The sequence below is a fragment of the Diadema setosum genome, chromosome 5 (assembly GCF_964275005.1).
Source record: "Diadema setosum chromosome 5, eeDiaSeto1, whole genome shotgun sequence".
NCBI classification, from domain to species: Eukaryota; Metazoa; Echinodermata; class Echinoidea; order Diadematoida; family Diadematidae; genus Diadema; species Diadema setosum.
The window spans coordinates 30218631-30245346 of NC_092689.1; the positions used below are offsets into that span (position 1 = coordinate 30218631).

The 26716-nt window shown below is 38.0% G+C and overlaps 1 protein-coding gene across 1 annotated transcript in view; it reads right to left on the reverse strand.

The window, feature by feature from the left end:
* LOC140228674 (acetyl-CoA carboxylase-like) overlaps positions 1 to 25519 on the reverse strand; it is a 91247-nt gene extending 65728 nt beyond the window's left edge. Inside the window, exons 1-3 of the mRNA XM_072308936.1 lie at positions 25469 to 25519; positions 11720 to 12058; positions 7803 to 7913 (exon numbers count right to left, since the gene is read on the reverse strand). Coding sequence (XP_072165037.1) covers positions 7803 to 7913; positions 11720 to 11958 — 350 coding nt within the window. The 5' untranslated portion in view covers positions 11959 to 12058; positions 25469 to 25519. The remainder of the gene's footprint in view (positions 1 to 7802; positions 7914 to 11719; positions 12059 to 25468) is intronic.
* Between the last annotated feature and the right edge of the window lie 1197 nt (positions 25520 to 26716).

Genomic DNA, 26716 nt, shown 5'->3' on the forward strand with positions numbered 1-26716 from the left:
CCTTACAACATGACTATTCCCATTCTGTAACGATGGTGACGAAGCTACGAGTGAGGAATTCCCAAACACGATCATTTTAATTTTCTACAGTCAAGCGATATGACAGGTGTGTACAAAGTGAGGCACAAACTTATCACAGAATTTTATGGCAATACAAAATGAGTGCATCTCCGCTGGTGAAGAAAACAAACACATATGCACACGCACACACACACACACACACACGTAATGGTTAATATTGCAACCATCTAATGTCAAAACGCGCTGAAGCATGAATTCACACCAGAATTTAACCATATCACCAATTCGAAAGCAGATGATTTAGTAATAGAACAGTATCTACACAGGAGTAAGAATAAACGTGCGGGCAAAAGCATTGACTTCTATCCACCTTTGGCAAAGCTGGGCTTTCTCTGTATAGAAGCAATCTAAGCATTATGATACTGTAAAGAATGGTGATGCAAACAACTTGTGCATCTTGGTTCAAAAAAAAATTGAAAGAAGAGAAAAAGTGTGGTATCTTCTCAGAAAGCATCTGCAGTCTTAGATGGTCTACAAGGTCAGATAGTGATGAAAATAGCATCTGATATCTTTTATTAAACTTTTTTTCAAAGACTATTAAGTTACATTAATCAAACAAAGAAGCAAGTCGATGGATTCATGACGCAATGATGCTATATTTCCATGGAGCAAGCAAGACATGTCATTTTCTGTTGAACAAATCGTAACTTCATTTGTTGCTCAAAAAAGCAAAGCAAATGATCAGTTTCAAGCTTCAGTCGACAAATAGAATGTAAATTGCTTTTATGACTTTCATTTACAGCAAGCACAATTTTGTAAATCTGAATGAGAATTGCAACATAGTACAAAAGAAATGAATTATAGCCTGTCCAAATTGCTAGGATCATGGCTCTTAATGTAAGGTAGGTGGACAAAGAGAGAAAAAGAAAGAAAGAAAGAAGGGGGTGCTCCGCATTAAATGTCAAAATATCATCAAAGGAAGACAAATTTGCATTTTCTGCAACCCACGTTTAAAGTAAAACAATCAAATTAACTTGAGGTTCATTCTGGACATTCAAAAGAAACTTTCTGTTTTTGTTTTAGATACATAAACAGATCAGACCAAATCCACCTCAAACTGGTAATCTGAATCAACATGCGCTTTAATGTCCAAGCATGATAGCTGCAAGGAATCTACCTGGGTAAGCATATTATGAATTTTCTTTATACATCAAAATTGCATATATATATATATATGCATTGTTTAAAAAGACAACAACGATTAAGATTAGATACACAAACTAAACACATACACGTGTAGATGAACACAGCACAGTGTTAATGCTTCCTACACTTCAAACAATCAAAAGAACACTGAAGTTGTTCATAAAAATACACTTTTTTCCTTTGCAACATGCCAAGTCTACAGCCACCTGTGAAAAAGTCCCAAACATTTTAAACATGAAAAATCTTAATACTGCTCAGTTGGAGACAAGTCCAAACTACATTACATGACACAGCTCTGTGAAGAATGCATTGTCCATTGTAGGCCCATTATTATTTTTTTAGCATAAAACTGTAAACACTAAAAAGTTAGTCAATTCCAATATCACTGCATACCCAGCGTTTCCAATACATAATATGCCAAAGCAAAAGGATGAACCTGATATGTACATGACACTTTAATACAAAGGAAAGAAACACACTTTCAAAGCCTGGTTAATTTTCAGAAAGCAATGTAAAGTTAATACTAAACAACTCTAAAAGACAGAAAAGCAAGCAGAATTACCCAGGTCCAACGTCATTGCTGATGAAAGTGTGCAAGGAAAGCCAAAATACATTAAAGCAAAATGGTTCTAAATACTTCATTCAAATGCCGTTTGTTCCCCCATATCAATTTCAAGTATCCATTAATGTATAAGCATACATATGGCGCCTGATCAATCACAGTACGAGGCTTGCAAACATTACAAACTGCAACAACCACAGTTACTGTCACAGCAGCAGGGAAGCCACATCAAATGCTCAAGTTGCCGAAAGAATTTGGTAATTGATAACAACTTTTGCAACCTGACGACTTCAAAAAAAACAGAGAAAAAATCTCACCACAAAAGGCCCTTGATCTACAAGATATTTCGTTTAAATATCATAATTTTTACGCATACAGGAAACAAATAAGCCATTATCTATGGAGAGTCCAAAAACGCTGCATGATGTAGTCCAATGCAAGTGCAAAAAAAAAAAGAAAAAAAAATCATAGAATTAAAGCAAGAACAGTAGTAAAAAGGCTTGCAGAAAACCCTGCTAAATTGCTTTTAAAAATGTCTTATTGATCTACCTCAATTGGAAGCCATTAAAGAACATACACTTTGAACCAGCAAAGTATTTGACTATCATCATGTTACCCTGACAAAGCCAGATATCGTGAAAGAAATTAAAACTGTAAGATGAGATGACTTGGCAAAGAGAGAGAGAGAGAGAGAGAAATTTGATGTAAGTTTTAATACCAATCAAAGTTTTGTATCCCAACTACCTTATGCCCGAATTCAGGAATTTCAGAATGTTTGGAAATGTGAAACTTTCCAGATTTCTTGGGGCATGCGACTCATGGTGATTTAATCTGAGCAACTGTGCTTTAAATCCTCCTCTCCTGCTCAGTTAGCTGCATCTAAACATTTTCTATTTTCTAAAACTCTATTCTATACCTTCAATCTGACTTCTTATAAAAGAAATTATGTGATAGGACAGACCATAAATCCTTGTCCAATGACTGAAGTCTGGAAAATTTGATGAAACCCAAATCATAAAATCAACATTTGTGTGACTTTATGAGGCATTAGTGTTGATGGGTCATTTTAATGACAATGTACACATCTGTGAACTACATTTTAATCATGGTGTCTTATGGTTCAATGACTTTGTAATTACACCTAATTCAACAAGTCATACTATTAAAAGTATACTAGGCTATTTGTCCAAGTTGTTGGAACACAATTCAAACACAATAATAGTGCTAGTTCAAAAAAAAAAAAAAAAAGAAATTGACTATGCAGCCAAAAATCGTAGTGGCCTCATATGGACTGCTGAACTTCAGACTTTGTTCATCTGCACTTGTATCAAAACACTCTAAACAACTTGATGAAATACTATATTTCATGTTTACATGAAAATCTGAAGCACCATACAACTACATGTTTGCATAACTGAGCACACACACACACTTACAAATTAACACACAGACATAAAGGCAAAGACATGCTGAGGTTTAAAGGGAAGATAAACCCCAAGAGCAATGTGGATTGAGTGAAAGCAGCAACATTAGTAGAACACATCACTGAAAGTTTGAAGAAAATCGAACAATCGATGCAAAAGTTATGAATTTTTAAAGTTTTGGTGTTGGAACGGCTGGATGAGGAGACTACTAGAGGTTATGACGTACGAGTACGATGTACGACGTACGAGTGGACAACAATACCAAGAAAATATAAAGAAAATTCTACAAAAATCCATTTTTCATGAAAATTACAAATTCCATCAACTTGATATTGACATATGTTAAGGGTAGCAATTATTCCCCCTGCTTTCTGAAAGAGGTTGGTCCATTGCTCTTTCATGATTCTAGAAAAGTGAATTTTTGTTGAATTTCCTTTATATTTTCTTTGTATTGTTGTCCACTCATACGTCATATCCTCTAGTAGTCTCCTCATCCAGCGGTTCCAACACCAAAACTTTAAAAATTCATAACTTTTGCATCGATTGTCCGATTTTCCTCAAACTTTCACTGATGTGTTCTACTAATGTTGCTGCTTTCACTCAATCCACATTGCTCTTGGGGTTTATCTTCCCTTTAATGAAAGTGTTTGGAAAATACAAATTCTATATACCCTCTGCTCTTTCGTTCTATCTAATGACATGGCAATTAACATACAAAGAACATGATGCATATCAAACAGAATTATATGCATTGCATAAAAACTTTTGAGCAATTTTGAATCACCACATGCATATTTAATCATTCACAAATATCATTCAGTAAAACTTGTGAGTCATGCATATTTTTTCTATGATGGCATGGCATTTCTTTTAATGTTTTTTTTTTTTCTCTGTAGTCACAGAATGAGGAGATGGAAACATTTAAAAGACACAACACAATTTCATCTATGCAGTGCAAATATCCTCTTTCACAAGGGATTGCACAGTTCAAACATGTTATAGTTACACACAAGACAAAACATTCAAAATATCCACTAGCAGCCGGCACAACGTGTGATTCGTGCAATTTTCTTGTTTCGTGTGTGTGTGTGTGTGTGAAATAAAAAGGGGGGAAGATTTTGAAATGCCATTTTAATGGTTGACGTCATTCATACAGCAGACCTTAAAAACACAGACAGGTAATATTGCACTTATGGAAATAATTAATAAAGATTTTTTTTTTTTTGGGGGGGGGGTTGTTTTCATAAATCAATATGGATCGAAATATTAAAAATACATGTAACTTATGTGCACGGTAGCACAGTGAAATAGAATCTTTAGAATATTGATCATTATCATCAAAAGAAACAGTTACCACAAGACGCGATTTCCACAATGAATAAAAAGGAAAATGTTATTTCAGAAACCCTAGAAATAGTCATATATTCAATTTGAAGCTTTGATACATTGAATAGAAATCGGCGGTTAGACATCCACATGGTATTATTTACTACCAGTACCAATATAAATGTCTTAATCGAGCATACGTGGACTTGGTTTCACAAAATGCAGGAATATGGGGGAAAAAATATAACCATGCAGTGGAGAGTGTTACATGTAAGAAGAGGTTTGACTGGTGACACAAACTTACACAGATCGAAGACATCGAGGACAAAAGAAACGACAACACACAATGTACAGGTAGAGTAGATGCCAGGAATCATGCAGAAGAAGAACTGTGATTAAAGTTGGCACATGGTAAACAGCACCCTCCCCACAAATACAGGCACACGAGAATACAGATTCAATGCATCAGCTGCTACCTGTACATGTGTTACAAGTATTACCTGGAAGTCTATATCAGAAGCAGTTTCAATATCAAAATGGCTGATGATGAGCAGAACTACCGATGAAGGAAAGTCTCTTTAAGTGCAGTCTAAAAAAGCTGGATTAGAAAATATCTCACTGAAAATGTCACAAATCTTAGTAGGATATGATTGATTGAACTGTCTATCACTTTCGCAGTCAACAGGACTTCCTCTAAGGACAGAATCTCCTAATCACTCATCGTGTGGTTCCATGAACTAAGTCAAACTAACTCGGGAATTACCACAGACTTTAAACTCTATCAATGATGATCATCATACCTTGATCTAGTTGAATACACTTGCGTACTTATAAATTTATACATGTAGCAAGTTCATTTCAAGGTGTGCCACACATTTCTCTCACTGGATTTCCTATGCAGATGCCAAGAATTTTCACAATGTTCACAGGTTCTCACTTAAAGTGGGCACATCATAGTCCAGGACAGGAGCTTACTGTGTTTTACCATGCCGTAATACTAAAATTATGAAATCAATAAAGAATCATACTGGCATATTTTGTTGTTGTTGTTCCCCCACCCCCCCCCCCTCTCTCTCTCTCTCTCTCCACCCAATGACCTACTCTTTTTTCTGAAAGGGTTTAAAAACAAGGGAAAAAGTGGGTAATGGGAGGGGATTTCCCTGAAATAGAACATGAATATATAAAATCTACAGAACAATTGACTGCCTGATGACCTTACTGTATGGGAATTTCCCAACTCATTCGCCACACTGACATTGGCTATTTGTTTGGTGATACTATCCTATTCTATACGTTCCTCCCCTCCCTTCTGCCATGCTTTTTCTCACCATAATCCATCACCTTTCCCCTAAAACATAAGGCCTGCACTCCCCCCCCCCCCACCCCTACACACACACCTGCATGTTGAACTTCATATCTAAAAAAAAAATAAATAAATAAATAAAAAAAATCTTTGAATAAAGTGTAAAGTGTCAGCACTACATTTTTTTTTTTAATACACAAGACATTTTCTGGCATGACACAGTAAAGGTACTTTTTTTCCCCATTTTTGCTTTGGCTGATGCAGACAAAACATAAGCTTTTGTTTTCATTTTCCACAAGGTCCTTTCTGAAAATGGGAAGAGCTCATTAGACAGCTGTTGCATACAACTTTTTTAGTGGTATCACAAAAAATTCATCAAAATAGTACTGGAGGACCTGATAAGAGCTTGGCTCAGTCATTTGCAAATTTTTAAAGGTGAGTGTGCCCCAAGACTGAGATCATGGTATTCATCATGTCTGATATATTCACATTTTAACTGTGAATATTTTACTTGCAGAATCATTCTTTGAATGGAAACATTGTAAACACTGATGGAGCCAGCGCACAAACCTACATTGTAGATACACACATGTTTGTGTGTGCCAACATTTTACCAAAGTGAAGTGGCACTATGGGTATTCCTTATCACTTAAGACTTTAAAAGACCCTGGCATGAAGTAAGAAAAAATGAAAACAAAGACATACAAATGTATTATCTCTTTCTCTCTCACTACAGGTAATAACAGTGGGTTCCAGACTTCTTTTTGTTATGTTGAGTTGTTTCTGTTTTTTATTCTTTTATCTCTAACAGTCTAGACATAACACTAGATAAATCTAAATATAGTCCTTGTACCATCATTCTAATCGGCTACCTTCCTCCCATGCCAATTGATTCACCCATATAAGAACTGGAAAAGGAAGGGGGGGGGGGTGCTGCTCGACAAAGAAAGGTATAGTCAAACCTGTCCCAGCTATAGCAGCCACTCAAGTGAGACAGAAAAAATGGCCATTAAAGACAGGTGGCCACTATAGGTTCACAAATAAAATGCTTCTTCTCTCCGAGGGAATTGTTTTGAGTGGTTGTACACAGAAGGCGGCTGCTATAGACAGGTGGTCACGAAGACAGGTTTGAATGAATAATTTTTTTGTTGTTGTTATTGTGAAGCTGTGAACAGGACAAAACAATACCACACAAAGTAGGACGACATACATTGTTAGGAAAAAAGACACACAAACACAAAACACATTTAAATGGTGTGTGTAGACATAATATAGCACGTGTCTAGCACTTAGCAGTTTTTTCCACTGAACATTTGGTATACATTTTCCCGATCTAAATGAGAAAAAAATGAGGATGATGATGAGAGAAGTAAGGAGCAAGATTATTTGATAATTACAAGTTAATGGCATCTACATCTACAAGCTAAGCATTGTGAGGGTTTGAATGACTTCATGTGTGCTCTCTCTCTCTCTCTCTTTTTTTTTTTTTAACTTACGCTTTATGACATTCTAATACCAAGTTGATCTTGATGAGTATAGCAACAACAAAGAGTCAGAATGGTACAATAGCAGTTATAAGATAAGATGTCAGCGCATTTCTAATCGAGGCTTTGACCAATCTGTTTGATTTTACTCCAAATATTACAGGAAACATGAATAAAAAGAGGTAATTCACTAATAAGCGCTGCATAAACTTTACATCAGCACGATGCACAAAATGCAGCACAACCTCCGCTTTTCCTCACTTCACCCTCTCAAATGAGAGGGCATTCAACGGGAAACAATGGACTAACAAAGCACAAAAATTTAGTACAGGCTGTGCAAGAGTGAAATATCAAGATGCAGCTTTCACATATAATAAAAGATTGAAAAAAAATAAACAAGCGAAACAAGCACTGAAGAAGAAAAGGGAACAATAAACACAAGTGGCACAGACCCCTGTAAGGGTCGCGACCCTTACTCATCTGACACCATTGGCAAAACAGGGGGGCCCACAAGGTGGCTAAGATGAGGTACAGCAAGGACGGAATATCTGCCGTTTACTGACGAATAACCTGCATCTCTCGAAGAGCTAAAAACAGAGCAGAACAATTGTGGGAAATATACAAAGACAGATAGAACGCAATTGGATGCACTATCTAGATTCAAGGTTTTAGTCATGCATTATCATTTTTTTTTCTTTTAATATCAAACGGTGGGTTCAATTCCGGGGTGTTAATTGAAACAGACGGTGAATTACATTGTATAGCCTCCGTAAGTACAGAGAAAAGATCTGCAGAGCTGCACAGCAAACACACAGGTACTCCACATTCAAAACTTTAATGCATACAGTGCACTCCCATTATACTGAACAAGATCTAACAAATTTTTTTTACAACGATGTAAAAATTAATGTCCCAAAATTATTATCTATACATGCTGTATGTCTTTGTTGGGCCATAACAAAATCTAATTTACATTGATAACAAAAGAAACTTGCTAATCTGGAGGGCTTCATTATAATGGGAGTTGCCTATACTTTAAACACTGACATCTGAAATAAACCATGCACGACTGTTGCTAAGCTGTCATTGTAAACTTGTTGATTGGTATCAAATATTACATAAACCCTCAAATTAATGTCAACATGGACATTTTCATGATGTTGAAATTTTTGTGCATTTCTCACATAAAAATATCCACTTTTAACAGTGTGCAGTTTCAACAATAAACTAAGGACTAGTAAATTGCTACAGTAGTTAGGTGAATCTGCTAAAATTTTGTAAACTCACAAAAGCATTGGTCAGATCACTTTGAAAAAAAAAATGCCACACTGGCCACAACATGAAACAATACACACTTTATTGCTGCTGTTGTTGTGTTTTAAAAGTTTCCTAGAGATCTTCTCAGAGACTGTGGGTATTCAACTCACTGCAGCTTTGAAATTACAAATTTAGGGATGGAAATGATTTGCTTGAGACAATTTCCTGTGAAACCTGAAAAACCAGTTATCATAATTATCCAGGCATACGATAAACTGATTAAACTTAACAATAATTCTATGCTTGTGAAGGTTAGATGGCTGTAGGGCATTACATATGACAATCAAAGGTCACTGTTAGGGCAAACGAAATTCAACTAGTGTAAAGGGCATTAGCGATTTCAATGTGTCACACTTATTGTTTAAAAACAACCAGATTTAAAATGGAACATAATAACTGGTGTCTCTCTTGAGCTACATGTATGATCTATACTCTACAAGAGGGTTACTAAAACAGGATTGCAGTGTTGTTCTACAGTGAGCTAGGTAATGATACACACATTATGCAGTAAATACACTACGAGTAGAATGCTACCATTGAGAAACAAACAAAACAACAACAAAACAAAAACTCAAAAGGTTCAGGGAACAGGTTTAGAACAGACTGACAGCAAGTATGCAGAACTTTTACAGCATGGTACCATCATATTCATAAATCTGGTTAAGTCCTTAGAAGGACTGTTAAGAAAATTTCTGCAAACAAGTGCAGGGGGTGGTGGAGAGATAATGGAACATAGAAGTTTATAGGAACTGAATGTGTAAAGGCCTTTTTCTGCTCCAGATGGTTACTTTACAATCTATATTCAATATCAATTGCAGTACTGTAAACGTGGACATTTTTGCGCGACTAATTTTTCGCGCTCGGCTGGGAAAGTAGAATTTCGCGTGTTTTTAATTCCGCGGAATCAAGACATCAACTACTGGAACATATGGCAAGCAAAAATATTCACTTGCTTTTATTTTCGCACTAGTTTTGGGTTGTGCGAAATGCGCAAAAATTTCAACACCGCGAAAATGTCCACTTTTATAGTATTGTCATCATCAAATTCCTACTGCAATGTTGAAGCTACATGCTATGTAATTGGTGCAGAGTTGATTTGATATCTTAGCTGAATCTGTCTCTTTCTCTCTCTTGCAGGAAGTTCATAATATATAAGCAAATGTACGCAAAAGTTGTATGAACTTCTCAGTTTTCAGAGTATTTTCATTCTCATAAATGAACCACAAAACTTGCTTTCTAAGAACAATCAATGATGCAAAAATCAAATAGTTCTTGTCTACCTTTGACCCTGTTGTTCCAATATGAGTACAGAGTTCTACACTGGTATGGCCTGCCTAGCATACTGCGCGCATGGCAAAATGAACAAGATTAGCCAGGAATGGAGGTCTCTACCAATACAAAAATCTTTGCTTGGCTTTTAGACAAATCAGTTTATAATTTTATCTACATGTAGATGCACAAAGCTATCATGTGCAGAACTGGTTATTAATCTAGATCATGCATAAATCTATGTTGTATGAATCATAACCAGTAGTTCAGAAAATTAGATAAACTAAATGAGCCACCACATGTACATGTACATGCACTACATGTATTAAAGTAGCTTTCATCATGGTACTACATTGTAGCATTTCAAATGTACAAAGACCGCTAACACAAAGTTTATAAGACTGACAAAACAAATGAAAATTTACGAAGAAAATTCCATTTGTTTATTAAAATGACTCCCACAACGTCATCTATATACATGTATGGTAAGAAAGTGGAATGTGAAATTTCAAAACATGAGAGAATTTCAAGTGGAATTTTTCAAACTTGTGAAGTTTGTTGACTTGAAACATTCATCACACACCAGCAGATGTACACCGTAATGTACCACAAAGAACAGTCCCCAAAGTTACATGTTCACACATATTATTCTTTGTTGCTATTTTGTGTCCAAGCAGAGCACATGTATTATGAATACATGTGCTCTACTTACACAAAATATCAACAAAGGATAATCTGCTTAGTTTTGGTGAGCATACATGTATACAGTGTATGTCGTGGTTGACTAGAAACTTACAAAACATATGGTACCATTGTATATTCTTGAACACATGATAAACTCTCTGGAAGATAGGGTGAATCAGTTCAAGTTTTATCATGTATTCCACGATTCACATACAAATCCCTTGAGATTTCCTGGAAGCTAATGCCAATCCAACATCCACTTCACCAGTTATATCTCTGTGCCTACCAGTAAGTTTAGACCTAACATAAATTGCTCTTTAGCCTTGATCAAAGAAACACACACACAAAAGAGAGCAAATCCAAACTCAATGATACTTCAAAATGAGTTAGTGTGTCAAGACATACAACATGATTATTGATTCAACATAAATTCACCATGGCCACGGCAGGGTCAAATATGTCACTGGTATCCATGGTCTCATAAAGGCAGTTAAAGGATACTAGCTCCATTCCAGTAAAATCACGCACAAACTTGTGGGTGAAGTATTATAATGCCAAATATTCATTCGGGCTAAAAACAGCAATATCTATACAGTGAATGTGAGAAGTTCATGACTAAAAGTATTTCCAAACCTAAATTCACAAAATTCTACATGTGCTTTAATCCTCATGCTTGCCCATATTAATTACTTTAATACTTATGTTGACACTGCTCATTAGGTACACTTCTAACTTAAACTGTTTTTGATTGAACAAAGGAGGTTAGTGTTAAATGCATCATATACAAAAACAGAATCTATGTCCCAAAGGCACTTCTTACTTTAAAATGAATAAACAGAAACTGGTTGATTCTTAAACTAATATTAATTTACCAACATTCAAACACCGACACTTAAACAGCCAAAATTCAAATACAACCAACACTTAAACAGACAAAAATACAAACACACATATATTTATAGGTTGTTGCTTTTTTACTAGACCTCAAAAAGATGCGCATTGTGCAAGTTCATTTCAACACCGAAAGCGCAAACGTTCGTTCACTGTAAAAAAACATTAAACAAACAAGTGTAAGTATCCCCAATTAAACAGAGGAGGCACAGTATCATCAATTCATAAATACCTTGTAAATTTCTTCTGCTTGGCATCGTTTGAATTCGGTCCGTCGTTGAAGACGCCGTCCGAGTCTCCCGTGTTGTTGGGTGTCTGGGGCGGTGACTCGTCCATCGTCGAGTCCTCGGAGATCTGGAACAGCACGCGGCGCTTGCCGCCGTCCACAGACCCCGTCCTGGAGTGACCGCTCCCATTGGTCACAGCTGGGCTCGGGGGTGGCCCAGACTCGCTCTTCTCTTTGCTGGACATCTCGGCTGCCTCTGCACTGCTGGCCGGCTCGTACGCAAGGTAGTGGTGGTAGGTGGAGGCCACTAGGTTACCAATCTTGGGCAATTACAAAGTATAGGCCCTGATGCAAACAGGGAGAGAGAAAAGAGGAAAAATACACAATTACAAGTTTGTCACTTTTACGATTAATGGTGCTATGCTTAATACAGGACAGTTCTGCAAGATATTGTTGTTGGGTTTTTTTTCTTTGACTTAAAGTAACTTTACACAGCAGTGCCACAAAAGATCCTCCTAAAACTTTACACAAAAATATTTTGATAATGCATCCCACCATAAAACAGTATTGTGAATTGAATGAGCATCTTGATGTGACTTCACATATATCACGCATGGACAAATATACACACGCACACACATACAAACATCAGAACAAGAATCAAATCAACATGGAGGAAAAACAACTTCTCCTGCAGCTGTAAACGTAACACTCCTCACCTTCCATATCAACTGGCATTAAATGATAGCATCATGCACATTAATTGGAAGGCAGGACTACACTCCTGTGAAAGTCAGAATACCAGTATGTATATATGAAACGGCAACAAAGTGCTCTACACTGTACCAATGCCTACTAAGACACTCCACCTCCCCCCCCCCCCCCATTGTGTTTAAATCAGCTGTCGAAGAATGCATGTATACGTACAATGTATCTGTACATTATTTTGTTTTCCATTGCACTGGCAAATATAGGGATCACCTGTTGCCACATGCGCTCCAATGAAAACTTTGCACCCTGCTCTTGATCACCTAAACCAACAGAACCCCTCAGCCAATGAAAACACAGACTTAGGGTACGAACATGCACCCTGTCATGCGATGAGCAGTGCTTGCTGACACTATTTACCTACAAATCACTCTGTGTACATACAGCTCTTCGCATGACAGTTATCTCATTGTTCTCAAGTAGCACAACATTAAAAGTGTAAAAAAAAAAAAAAAAAAAAATGTGTGTAAAATCTGATCTCAAGGGTGATGACACATTGTGGGAAAAGGTTTGAGAGTTTTGAAACTTACCACCAAAACTGTAACACCAGCATATTAATAGCTATTCTAACGCACACGCATGATGAGACACAAATAATTGGTTAATAAGTCATTGTGTGTGAAGTGATATTAAGTTTCATGTACAGAATTCAGCCACAGCTGCTGAAGTTTGTTTTTTTAGTGTTCATGGGACTTAACATACACTCACGTAATGGGCAGAAATCTAATTTATCATGTGCACCATTAGCCCACTTGGATTTTTGCTCAAAATGTGACATACAATTTTTACCTATGCTACAAACAATGTAATGTAGACTCATGAATCATGATTATTATTTAGCTGCAAAAGAAAAAAAGAAAAAAAAAAGTGTCACATAACTGACTGGTCAAATTTCTATTTTTTACAGGAAGATATTCCCTAACATTTACCCTCACATACATTACAGGACATCATACACCCTTCTGTTTTTTACTAGTCAGATATCCATTCACAGTGAAGTTAAGCAACAGGATAATATCTTTTTTTCTTCTGATATCTCCAGTCTGTATTCAGGCTTTCGAAGATAAATGGAGGAAAACACATTTGTTATCCACGATCTAACCCATCACCCACAAGATCCATATATACCATATATTCAATATCCCTACATGTCCTTACAGGCAGTAGGTATATAATTGCATAGTAGAAATCTACACTGAAGTTAAACCCTTAACTCTTGTCATTTCATGGAACCACAGATGGAGGAAAGCATCAGGGAGGCATATCACCGTGCCTGCATCACTTCGCTTGGTGGTGTTTGGTCGAACTATCAAGCGTTTCAGGGTAATCACCCCCCACCCCGTAAATACTGGTTAGTGATAACGTTAGAGTAAAGATTAGGGTTAGGGTTAGGTATAGGGTTAGAGTTTGGGTTAGGGTTAGTATTAGGTTCAGGATTAGGATTAGGGGAAGGGGAAGGGTGTGGGGTAATTGTCCAGGGTGTAATTGTCCTAGAACCCTATCGAGTGATCTATGAACTCTCTATCTCTTGGATATCGCTCACATACGTACTTGATTCCAGAGATGGTTCTAACGATAAATCCCACTTCTTATCAACTCAATTCAAGGCAAACTGCTCCCAAATACCAATGTTAGAAACTCTCTTCTCGACTTAAAGATGTACAACATGTACAAGTTACTTAAGCTATTCCCCCCCCCCCCCTTATTTTTTTACATGCCTGTACTGGACTGGAATTTAAGCATCACTACCAGGAGAAAAGGAGAAATGGTATTAAATGTGCTGGTATTTTCTGGCATTGACTGGCCCTCTCACGCTGCGTAGTACAGAGGGTGTGTACCACTCTTTTTCATCACACAGGAAGAGTTCTTTCCTATTTTAGAGGCACTAAACCCAGCAAAGTGTAATGATGTGGGTATACTTGTAAGTAGGTACAAGGAATGGGTACCTTTCTGTCACATTCAAGCTTTTTATCACAGCGGGAAAGTGGTGGGGGGGGGGGAGAATGGATTCCAACTTTTGGCAGTTGTTCTGACATATTTGTAATTTACATTTGTACTTGTCACACTGAGCCAACTAGGATACAGTGTATGTTTCTGAAGGGCAATGTATTTAAGTCCACCCCCACCCCCAGCAAACAGTGATTAAACTAACATTGAGAAAAAAAAAAAGACATACATGTACAATGTACATTGTATGAAAAAAATAGAGCCCAAACCATCTCGTAGGTAATCCCTACTAATAATGATGACAAAATAACAATTACAGGAATACAATTAATAATGACAAAATAATGATGATATCCACAAATAGTAATGATTTTAAAACAGTGTCTTACCAACTACTGACATGATAAAACCATTATCTTGTGTTTTTTAACCTCATCTGCACACTTTTTCAAAACTATGCTTTGTTCAAGATTGTTCTTGTTATGTTCTGACTTCAAATGACATTTTTCAGTTATGTTAAGTTGAGAAAATTGAACAGATTTCATTTGAAGGTGGGTGATCACAGAGGAAATCCTTTCCATGAATTACGCAAAATTTCACAATTTTTATATATAAGTCTCCTATAAACAAATATCATGGATATGGGTTTGTGAGACTAGCGCAATTTTGCATGGCACATATAATTGAAATACAATTTCCCTGCAATTTAATTGTTAACATTTCTATCAACAACAAAAAAAAAAGGTCATAAATCAGATTAATGATCGCCAGAGAAATGCAAAGGTTTGGATTATTCTTTTTCCCTGGTGATTTCCTATAATCTTCATATGGCATTAAATATTTTCATTTGATACTGCTCTTCATATCAACTAGTATAAAATTCCACATTTCAGTTCAACAGCAGTTTATCACAAGCTACTCTTCATTGATTATTTCTCCTGATCTGGTATGATACACCATGCATCTTTTGCCTATATGAGCTACTGTATTCCACTTATGCTGCAAAGTCATGTGGTACGGCTGTACGTACGAAATACCACCAGTGTCCCAACAAAGCACTTTCCCTGTGATAAGTGTACTCACATGATCACATGTTTCAAACCACACATCTCTCTTTTCACTTTCGTTTACTATGTTGCAGTTGCTGGGGAGCAATCAAACAGAGATCATTGTCTGTAGACGTTGTCACTTCATCTAAACCTCTTCCTCTTTGGTCAGGATCCCAACAGCCACACACACACAAAACTTCTTCCACTTTTCTCCTGCCATGTCTACTAGTGGAAGTAAAACAATCACAAAGAAGAAGTACTGTGTCCCCTAAAACCATACATGGAGTGGACTATACCTCCCTTATTGGAAGAGGTTTCTACCTTTAACTTACGAGCCTCACAGCTACTTATTGCACATTTTTGGGATGCCTTTTTTTCGGGGGGGGGGGGGGGAGGGCAGTGGGAACGGGATGTATCAATAATATAAATCTTTGAATCACTAGTCACTTGGAGAATAATCCAGAAGATTCACTGGGGAATCCAATGTGAAACAAAATTTCTCTCATACCAACTGTAAAAACACAATATTTTCGCTGCAAAAAATTTTTGCGAGTTGCCTCCAACATTCAATGCATATTGTGTAGACAAGATCTTTAGCATGCATTCTAATTTTGCGAAACTCTGCTCTCGCGAAATTCGTGAAATTAAAATGCATGCGAACATTCTCCGTTTTACAGTATCTCGTGTGAGATCCCAGTTTCATTCCCTCTTCTGCAATGCAAGCACACATTTAGTATGGCGCACACACGAAACAGCCCAGCAAGACTTTGTTGGTATGCTACTCTATGCTTTCAACTTGGGAGTTTATCCATGATGCCTTTCATTCTACATCGTCACACGGGAGTTCGCGGTGACATTCGGGGTAAAATTTGCTAAGCACGGAAGGGGTATTAGTCAGACAGTGTCTGATTTTGCTAAAACTCCTTTAAAAATCAACCTCTGTTAAATACAGAATAATTGGCTTTTATTGACCCTTGCTAGAACTTATGTGGGAAATCTCTATCAAGGGAAACCTCTTCTGTTGACAAGGTTGACAAGACTGCCAATTTTACCTCATTTCTCAAACTGGTCCCTTGTTGTAACAAAAAGAAAAGAGACCAGCTACAATCGTAAATATGAATTTAATGGGGAAATTGGGACCTCCAAATTCATCTTGTTGAAAGTGATATCTCATTGTAAGCCAGCTCAAAATGACCAGCGGGGTTTCCCTATACCACATTTCTACATCCTTTTCTTCCACTTGAGAGAAAAAACAAACAAACAGAATACGTACTGTACAATTGTGCAATTCAAGCACTTCCAGCATGCCTTGCCATGGGCAAACAGGGCAGAAATGGTTGGTAGAATTGTCTTTCACTATTGATTAATCAGCTATTCACTATGCACTCATGAATGAATCAGGCTGTCTGCTATGTACATGTAACCAAAGATTTAAAAAAAAAATATGAAAATTATCACCTACAAAAAAAAGATAATGATTTCATCCAGTAAAAATATGCTAAACTCTGCATTGGAAGTCATGGAGAGATATTCAAACCATACATCAAGACGTCACACCACAAAATTTCACTTTACAACCACTTTTTGGAACTCCTTCATACACTAGCACCAATACTCAATCATATTATATAGTATATTCATCATTCCCTTCAGAGTAATTCTTACTTAAAGAAGAAAAGAAACAAACAAACCTGAGTGTGTACATTTGCACAGAACTACCACAGCAGAAGATGAGAATGAGGATAAACATGTCTAAAAAAAAAGAGAGAGAAAAAAACAACTTACTTGGAGCGATTGACAGCAAAAGAGGAAAAAAGGGTTCCACCTGTCTGCATGCGTCCTAGGACCACGACTAACTGCAATGGAAGAACGGATTGCACCTGGGTGTACCCCTACCCCTGCCCCTGCACAGTTGCCAATACATGTGTGTTTAGTGATGTAAATGTACCTGCAAGTTTTAACCTTCTACTGTCTATAAAACATGTGCTGGTACAAACCCGCTGCATCAGCAGGGTCTCTGTACCCAGAGAGTCATCTAATTTATACACAAGACTATTTAAAATGCTCACTGGAACTAGTGTCTGTGTAGAAACACTTAGTTTTAATCTTTTTTACACACACACACACACACACACACACACACATTATATGTACACATATACCCACAGACAAACACTGATAACAGCCAGGCATAGATCTATTCTATTCATGGATTTGACCATGGGGAGATAAACATCTATTGCTAATCTTGGATGTCTTTGGAAAGACTCATACAATTGTATGTACACTGGCATGAAACCAATTACTGGATAGAACCTACTGATAGTTTGAAGAACTGAGAGAAAAGAATACTGTAAAAGTGGAAGTTTTTCGCGGTGTGGAAATTTTTTCCACATTCCCTTGACCAGAAACTAGAGCGAAAATAAAAGCACTTCTGCATATTTTTGCATGTGGCAACACTATCTAATGATTTGGTTAAACGCAGAATTAAAACACACACACACACAAATATATATCATACACCTGTGAATTGTGAGCACGGAAAATTTTTCTTGCAAAAATATCTACTTTTGCAGTCATTCAGCTACCTCCTCTAAATCACAACAGCTACTGGCTACATATTGAACATCCACCAGTGCAGTAAACTTTGATTAACAGCGATCAATAGGGACGACTCGAGAATACCTCTAAGACCTTTGTCCCCCAATAAAGAGGTTAGAACTTGAGTCATCTACACAATACACAGGCCTTCACATCACACCATGGAGGTATCCTCACACCACAACTTGAACACACTTTAATCCCAGAAAAGCTCATACTGCATAGAACTGTATGCACTCACCAAAGACAAATCTCTGCATTACTCACACATTGTTTTGATACACTTGTAAAATTCCAGATTTTAAAGGGCACAAGAGTCCCCACGAACTACAACATTGTAGGCTTGGCTTGACGTATCATGTGCACTATGTGATTCAGCGTCTAGCAAGATCTACTGCTGAATACGCCTTTCTACACAGATTCCACAACTGCTATCAAGAAGGTTATTCAATATTCATGGCATCATGTTTGTTATGTATTGGGATTTGTCGAGGAGGTTAAACCTGTCCTAGAACCTGCCATAGTTGTGTTTGGATAATGTCACTGAGACTGTGAGTGGCATCACTGTATAGTCTGTTAACTATCTCCCTTGATATGAAAGGAGAGGGTTAGATGGTCATACTCGAAGAACAAACACTTTTTAAAAAGTCTAAAAATTGGTAAATTGTAGGTAAAATGAGTTGGGCAGTTCTTTCATAGCACTCCTCAAACTTCAATTATGTTTAAAGTGATTTGCTGATATTTCACGACCATGACTTTCTGTGTGCTAATAAAATTTCAGTAAGATTTTCATTTGCAGTTGATTATGTTCATTAAACTGAAATATGAAAAAAAAAAATCTTTCAAAATCATGCTTCCTTTCCACTGGCACTGACCAATAAATTTGAGACATCTCCTTCCTTAACATACAGTGTGACTCCATGTGAAAAAAAAAATATTGACTAAATATTGTATATAAGCAGTTACAGTTTCATTTCAAAGAAATGTTTTAATGTCAGATACAGTACTTTTTCTGTTTTTCTACTGCGCTTATTTTGTTTTATCCAATTGTCACTGCCAGTCAATAAAAAAGTGCTCATCTACATCAGTTTTTGCAATACCATGGCTAATATGTACCAGGTTTGAATAAATTACATCACTGATCAGGCAAAACAAAACAACTTCCAGCATATTAGCATGTTTTTTCCTTTTTGTTTTTTGTTTTTTTGATCAAGTGAGTTGTAATGCTGCGTTCACTACCCCAACATGCATTGTAGAAAGATTGATAATACACAAGAGTTTTTGGTCTGTCAGAATTATATCAAAGCAGGTTGTGGGAATTACTTTGATTTGCTTCATACCACAAGTTAAGGACCCAACAGTGTGGGGATTCATGAGTGGCCCTATTCATTCACTGCCCATTGGGATACATTCGAAAACTATGATTTGCACTGGTCAGCAAACAAAAATGTGCTTCGAAGTGTACGCTCAACAGTCAACTACAGTTGAGAATCTTCGGCTGTGTACATCTGGAGATCAGTGAGAAGGCTATGTACATGTACAAGGATTCTTGAATATATCCAAGGAGCTTGAAGCTCCCTGATATATCGAAGCTGGGCCAGCCTTCCCCACTCCATGACATACTAACGCCACCAAGAACTCTCATAAGCTATGTTCACACGTACCGTCATGGTTACGAAACTTAAAGTTTGGGATCGTCGAAGTTTCGAAACCACGACCCTCAAACAACGACGCGAGTTCACACACATGTAGACTACACCGCTAACTTTGAGTGAATCATGACGTCGTGGTTAATAACGAAGTAGTACAAGTATACCATTGGCGCGCGCTTCAGATGAATCTCGCACAGGGATGTCTTCCAGCTCAAACGTACAGCTGCTAGCCACGGCCACGCCTTGACCTGGGGCCTGGGTACGTACGCTGCAAGTAGCTGCTGCAGCTGGCTACCGTACTACTACAGCTGATAAAGTACTCAGAGCTGACTAGGAAACGCACAGTGGAGGGCGAAGTCAAGCTAAACTTTAAATTTCGAAACTTTGAGGTTTGTTGTTTCCACATGTCTGCTAACTTCGATGGAGACCCCCCGCGGCTTGTAGTTTATCGCGCTAACCTTAAGATTTTGTCGTGGTTTTGTAACTTGAAGATAACTTGAAGTTCCGAAATCACAAGTCGGTCACACGCACTCTAAACTTAAAGTTAGCTTAAAGTTTCAAAACCACGAGTGAAACTTAAAGTTTAGGGCTATGTGTGTGAACCCCACTATAGTCTGTATTCAAGCATGTAACAAACTCCTCATTCATGAGCATCATTTATGCTGTGCACTGAGGACAGACTGGTTTCGCTGCAACACGCATTTCCCATAGACACCTGCCCGAGTATACTCGGGACTCGTCCTCAATGGGTTAATGGGCTCCTTATTCTGTTTACAGTAGCCTCCAAATACTCACTCACACAGAGTACTAGTCCAGATCAGATAGTTGAATGTTCTGCTTGAATTATAAGTCCCTTGCAATTGACAGTAAAGATTTAGGCCCAGGAGTAGGCTTTAAGTCTCTTGGCACAGAGAGAACAATAATTTACTTTATCCACGACATTGTATCACTACATAAGTATTAAAGCCTCCTTGTGGACTGTACAATGAAATAGGGTGTCCTTACTCACATACAATTTGTACTGTAGTTTCATTCTGCTATAAAGTTAACACCTGCAGCCTCTAATGAGCTTTCTTAACCAATCAGAATAGATGTCCTCAAACTAATTGTCAATCAACTGGGGTGGGGTTTAGTTGACTCTAATTCCTATACTACAGTTGTAATAGGCCTTTAATTACAGCTGTATCCTTTCATCTTTAAGATCCAGTAGCATGGGGATTCAAGGGTGGTCCAATTCATTCGCTGCCCAAAGGGGAATAATACAAAAACCAGAAATAGCACTGGTCAGCGAATATGTTCATCAAGACGAACACTTATCAGTAATGGTCAACTCCAGTCCAGATTCAGCAGCTCTGTGTGTACTTTTGTAGAGCTCAGTGATAAAGCTGTACAAAATTTGTTACAGGAATTCTCTAATTTATGCCAGCCTTCCCACTCCATGAATCCACATTGTATGCATCAGGGTCTCAAAAGCAGGTTGGTCTGCGCTCACAGAAATGAGATACGGTACCATGTGTGAAATCTGTCGAGAATCACTCAATCTTGGAGGAGATGGGAAAATCAAAGTTGAGTTGGGAGGAAATTATGTCAAAGGCCAACTGAAAAAAACACAACAACAACAAGAGACCAAGGGGTCTTGCACTCACCCGAGTATCGCAATACATGCATTAAGTTTATTGATTATGAAGATACCTTGAGCCATTTCCAAGATTAGGAGGAAAACAATTCAATTTCAGCATTTTCAATTTCTCTGCATGTATGACCTTTGACCTTTGATCCTATGGCCCAAAACTTTCCTTACAGAATCTTTATCTGGTATTAAAATATATGTATATAAGCTTCAAGAAAAATACCTTCAGGTATTGGATAGATATAGGGAAGATAGTGATATTTGATAAATTTAACCTTGACCTCTGAGCATGTGCACTCTAAAGTTGGTTAAAAAAAATCCTCTACTCATATGTACACATATGCTAAGTTTCATTTGGATACGCTACAGACAAAATTGATTATGGACGGAAAGACAGACAGAACGGTTGGACAGACAACTCGAAAACATAATGCCTCTGGTGTTACTTCATGGCAGAGGCTAGATAGAAAGATCCGTCTGTCCGGAGGAGTCTTTTTTTTTCTTTTTTTTTTGTTGACATTTTCACTCTCCTCCATAGCCAGATGCAGTCTCCATGGAACATATCCCCGAGAACCAGATACAGACCGATCATTCCATCAAGGCAGAGACAAAAAAACAGTGTCACACCAAGGAGATATCACACACTCATACTCTTGCCAATGAACACACATGCTCAGTTAGTACTCGGTATCTACACATTGTAGTCCTCACTTCTTGAAAGGTGGTTTTTTGACTCAAAGTATGCAAAGTATTTTTTTTTTTTTTTTTACATGTAAGTGTTTTTTAGCATTTTATATTTGAAACAATCAATTTATAATAGTGCTAATTGCATCAGGTCTAATTGATAGCATACAAAATGGTGGTAACTTAAAGGTACAATGTATCATACAGTTTTGGTTGAGACCTAATTTCAGGTTTCTAACATTTTTTGGTAAGATAATGAGAAACCCTTAATATGAAATGTGAAAGAGCATGTAATTCTATGAGGAATTCAACATTTATTTGACAAAAATTGGTCTTGAAATGGCTAAGATATTAAAAAAAGAGCGATTCTAATAAAGTGTGGGACCCACACTTTATTACAATCGCTTTGTTTTACTTTGTTTTTGGATGTTTTAGTCAGTCCAAACCCGATTTTCATCAAATAAACTTTGAATTCCTGTTAAAATGGTATGCTCTGTACTATATCATAAGTGTATTCTTGGTATCTCGCAAAAAGTTAAAAGCCCAATTCTCATCTCCACCAATACTGTACCATCCCTTTAAATTTAAATGTCTACCATGGGAGAATGTAATACAATGTAGTAGCAATATTGGGTAAGGATAAAAACTGCTAAAACTCTTAAAAGCCTCATTCATTCACACATTCTCTTCAATATTTGAGGGTGCAAACTAGGCACACCAAATGCCACTTAAAGTAGCCAGAAAAATTAATCTGTTTGGAGTTTTATTGAAAAAAAAAAAAACTTTACGCTAGGCCCGTTGACACTGACCACGGTATGGGCAGCAGGCCAGGATTTTTGCTATGGTGCGCCATAAGAAACCATGTCTGGTTCTATTAAAATATAACTTCCCCGCTAATAATTTTGTTACAAAATTAATCTTCTACAGTTCATTTTGTTACTCTTGATTTTGACATAATAAGTGCCGTCAGACTGGCAAAAGATCAAAAAGTTTAAGATCGCGAAGTTTGGGCCATTGGTACGCGCGCAAGAAAGAGTGCGCCGTCCGATGGCTAGTGATTGTGACATAACAATGCACATCTGTACATGGACAATGGCCTCGCGCTTTGGAGACACTGCCCGCAAACGGATCGAGAAGTTTCGCGGGAAGTTTCGCAGGAAGTTTGCGGTCACACTGGCAAAACTTCTCGATCTTAAAGATCGCGATCTTAAACTTCTCGAACTTTTTGCCAGTCTGACCGCGCCTAAGAATAACATTTTGTGTGATTTTGTACCGAATTACTTATTCTGTTTTAACAGAACCACAGAGACTCCAACTCTCCCGCTTTCGACGGGAGACCTCCCGCCAAAAGCAAATTTTTGCAAAATCTCCTATTCTCCTGCTTAAATTTCTCCCGCCCTGGCTCTGTGTCTCCTGCTTCAAATGATTTCTTATTTAGTGTCATCGTATGTTGAAAAATAAGCCTGAACGTAGGAGCACGAGAGAGCATCTAGAACCCTAGAGCTTCCAGGGCCTTTAAGCGGGCCCTTGACCCTGGCTGCAAGAAACTTTGCGCACATCAAGTTAGTATGTTGAAGTTTCCCGTTTGATAGGGGTTTAAGGTGCTTGGGGCTGGAGTCTCTGGAATCAGACATGATCACATGGTTTCTTTTGGCGTATCATAGCAAAAACCCATCAAGTTGCCACTATGCCAGTATTGTGCTCGGTGTAAACGCACCCTTACAGTGTATAATGGTTCTCCTTTTTGTAAAGGTGAAGGATTTCATGAAGCCAGACATAGTCTCCACGGAACATATCCCCAAAAGTTAAAGACAGTTCAGACTGATCTCTTCTTGGTCTACCACTTTAAAAGTTAGACCATTCTAATTTTACTTTTTAGAAGAGGAAACGTACTTCAAACGTTTAACATGTGTACAGCACAGTCCCTCAGATACACACAACCATGGTAACCCTACTACATGTACATATCGACCGCCCTTATTGAAACCGACCACGTAGTAATTAGTATTGGCGCACAGAACGCTTAGTACACACTTCACTGCGCACAGAGCACATAAAAATGGATTGGCTTTGACTGTTGATGAGGATGTGTGGGAAAACGTGAAAATTCACTGTTCATTAATTAATGGTTTGAATCAAGGACAAAATTTCAAATGAATATTTTAACCAAATGGTAATGAAATGCCTATGGAAGTTTCTAAAAAGCTTCGTACAACACGGTGTTCAATACAATTCGGTTTGTGTGCATCGTCAGTGCAAAAACAGCGGTCGATCTAAGGAGCGGCATGCGGCACTGCGAGGAGCTGAAAAGAGGCCACGCAAGTTCAACGGCGATATTTTTGCACTGAAAGCTCGACTTGAAAAGGGAACAACAGCACTAATATCTTAGTGCTGGATTTTCTCAATCACGTAGTGACGTAGAACTCTAGGCCAAGTTTTTACGTGAATTTCAGTGTTCAGTATTCTTATCAAGCAAATAAACATTAGGCGGTCGATGAGCAGTAGGTCCAACCATACCGGTATAGTACACTGTAGCATTGCATTGACACTTAGTAGGCCTACTACGAAGGCTACAGTAAGCCGACACGGGTTCACTACTACGAAGGCTACAGACTCACAGTAAGCCGACACCGATACGATAGTGCTGAGCTGAGCCATAACCAACAACAGTCCCACATACCCACATACACTAATTAGGTCACCATAGTCACTACCTATAGATAACGGTGAACAGTGGGAAGTAAATTTTACTGTTCCACAAAACAATGTACTTTATTAACGTGGTTCACCATGTTATGTGTTCACGGTCACAAGTAGTCTCAGCAGTGCTTATACAGTTACACCCTTGATAATTGCCCTGCTGCCCCTCTGGCTCACCGTACAATGGCTTGGTGAGCTGGGTAATAAAATCTAAACCCAAACGTTTGATTCGTAAAACTGTAATGTTAAGTGTAACAATGTGAAAAGGCCTTGCCTCGCTGGCCTGTACGTAGACCCACCCATTTCACGATTTCGTGAAAGTTACGTGAACGGGCCTTGCGTGCTTAGCTAGCTTTATGGCGGCGCAGACACCACGAACACTGTCCCATAAAAATATAGACATTACTAAAAAAAAATTGTGACAGATTTTCGACGATTTTCTGGGATGTGCCGTGACTTTTCTGGTCAGGCAGTGCGCAGCTAGCAGCATTGCAGTAGATGGTGCATTGCTTTACCGTCCGACAGCCGACGGCCGACGCGCGACGGGGCAGATGCCAGAATGAGCAGAAAGGTACCGTATAACAAATGACGGCAAATTTCAGGTTTTAAGGTAACGATATCGCAAGAGAAGCTGTGAGTCATACGCGCTTGATGTAAACCTTACATGCATTTGGTTCTGTATGGGGACTTTGGACAATAAGAAGTAATTTGGCCGCAAACTTACTCGTCACGGAGCTTCCACCCATCACACATTCTTCTTCAACTTATCGAATTGTTTACATCCGAAAGAGAGCGCGAGGTTCCCCATCCCCACCGTGCATGTGTTCGGTTGTGGGTGTGTGGTGCGATTACGCAGCGGTGCCGATAGCAAGATCAGAAACGCTCGTAAGTCGAATTGATTTGTAAAATTATTTTGTTGTATTTTCTAAAAATAACTACCATCATATAATATGTAATTGAGATAAATATTATTTTTAATATCAAAATTACAATGAAAATATTGTACATTATTTAAATAGTAAATTGACTTATGCTCTCATTTGTGAAATTGGCATTGCTGAATGGTTCGATGTCAGCAGCGATGCCTTCATGGATCTCACAAATGAATAGGCCGACATGAGAATAGTGTGATGCCGAGCGAGGGAACAGTTTTGTGTGAACAGATCATGACATTAAAGTCGAATGTTATCGCATCCGCACTAACTAGACACGGTCATAAATTTGGAAAATCACAACAATGGAACAGGGAGGGGGCATTTAGGGTAAGGTGGTTATTCAGGGGCGGATCCAGGAATTCCAGAAAGGGGGGGGGGGGGGGGACAAAAATGAAATCAATCAATCAATCAATCAATCAATCAATAAGTGAATGAATGAATGAATAAATAGATAAATTGATTAATTAATTGATTAATTAATAAAGGGAGGCGCGCGTCCCCATCCGGTGCGCCCCCTCCTGCGTGGATCCGCCACTGTATCTTATAATAATACAACCCGTGTCAATAAGCAATCAGCTATAGGCCTAGGCCCTATGATCGTATAGTGCTGGGATTATCATCCACAGCAACCTAGTGGAGAAAACCAGCAAAGTTACACACACACGCAGAAAACGAATAATTTCCTATTCTGTGCAATTCTGTTGCAAATATTTTCATATTCAGGGACTGATTTCTCTATTTCTGTCATTTTATTTGATCATTCCTCGGGTCACTCGAGATCACCACAGTAAGTTGTTGGGTAGGCTCGTCGATCCGCCAGGTGATTTAACACGATGATTCTCTTCACCCTCCCCCCCCCCCCCACTCTATCTCTATCCCTCTCTTTCCACAGGATTCGACTGTAGACATCTCAAATCTATGATAAAAATGGCCTTTTGTTTTATACGCTATATAGTAAGTACCTACACGTGATACTGCAATAATATATTTTGCAAATTTCAACATTAAACCTAGCTAGCCTTTCATCACTTGCGTAG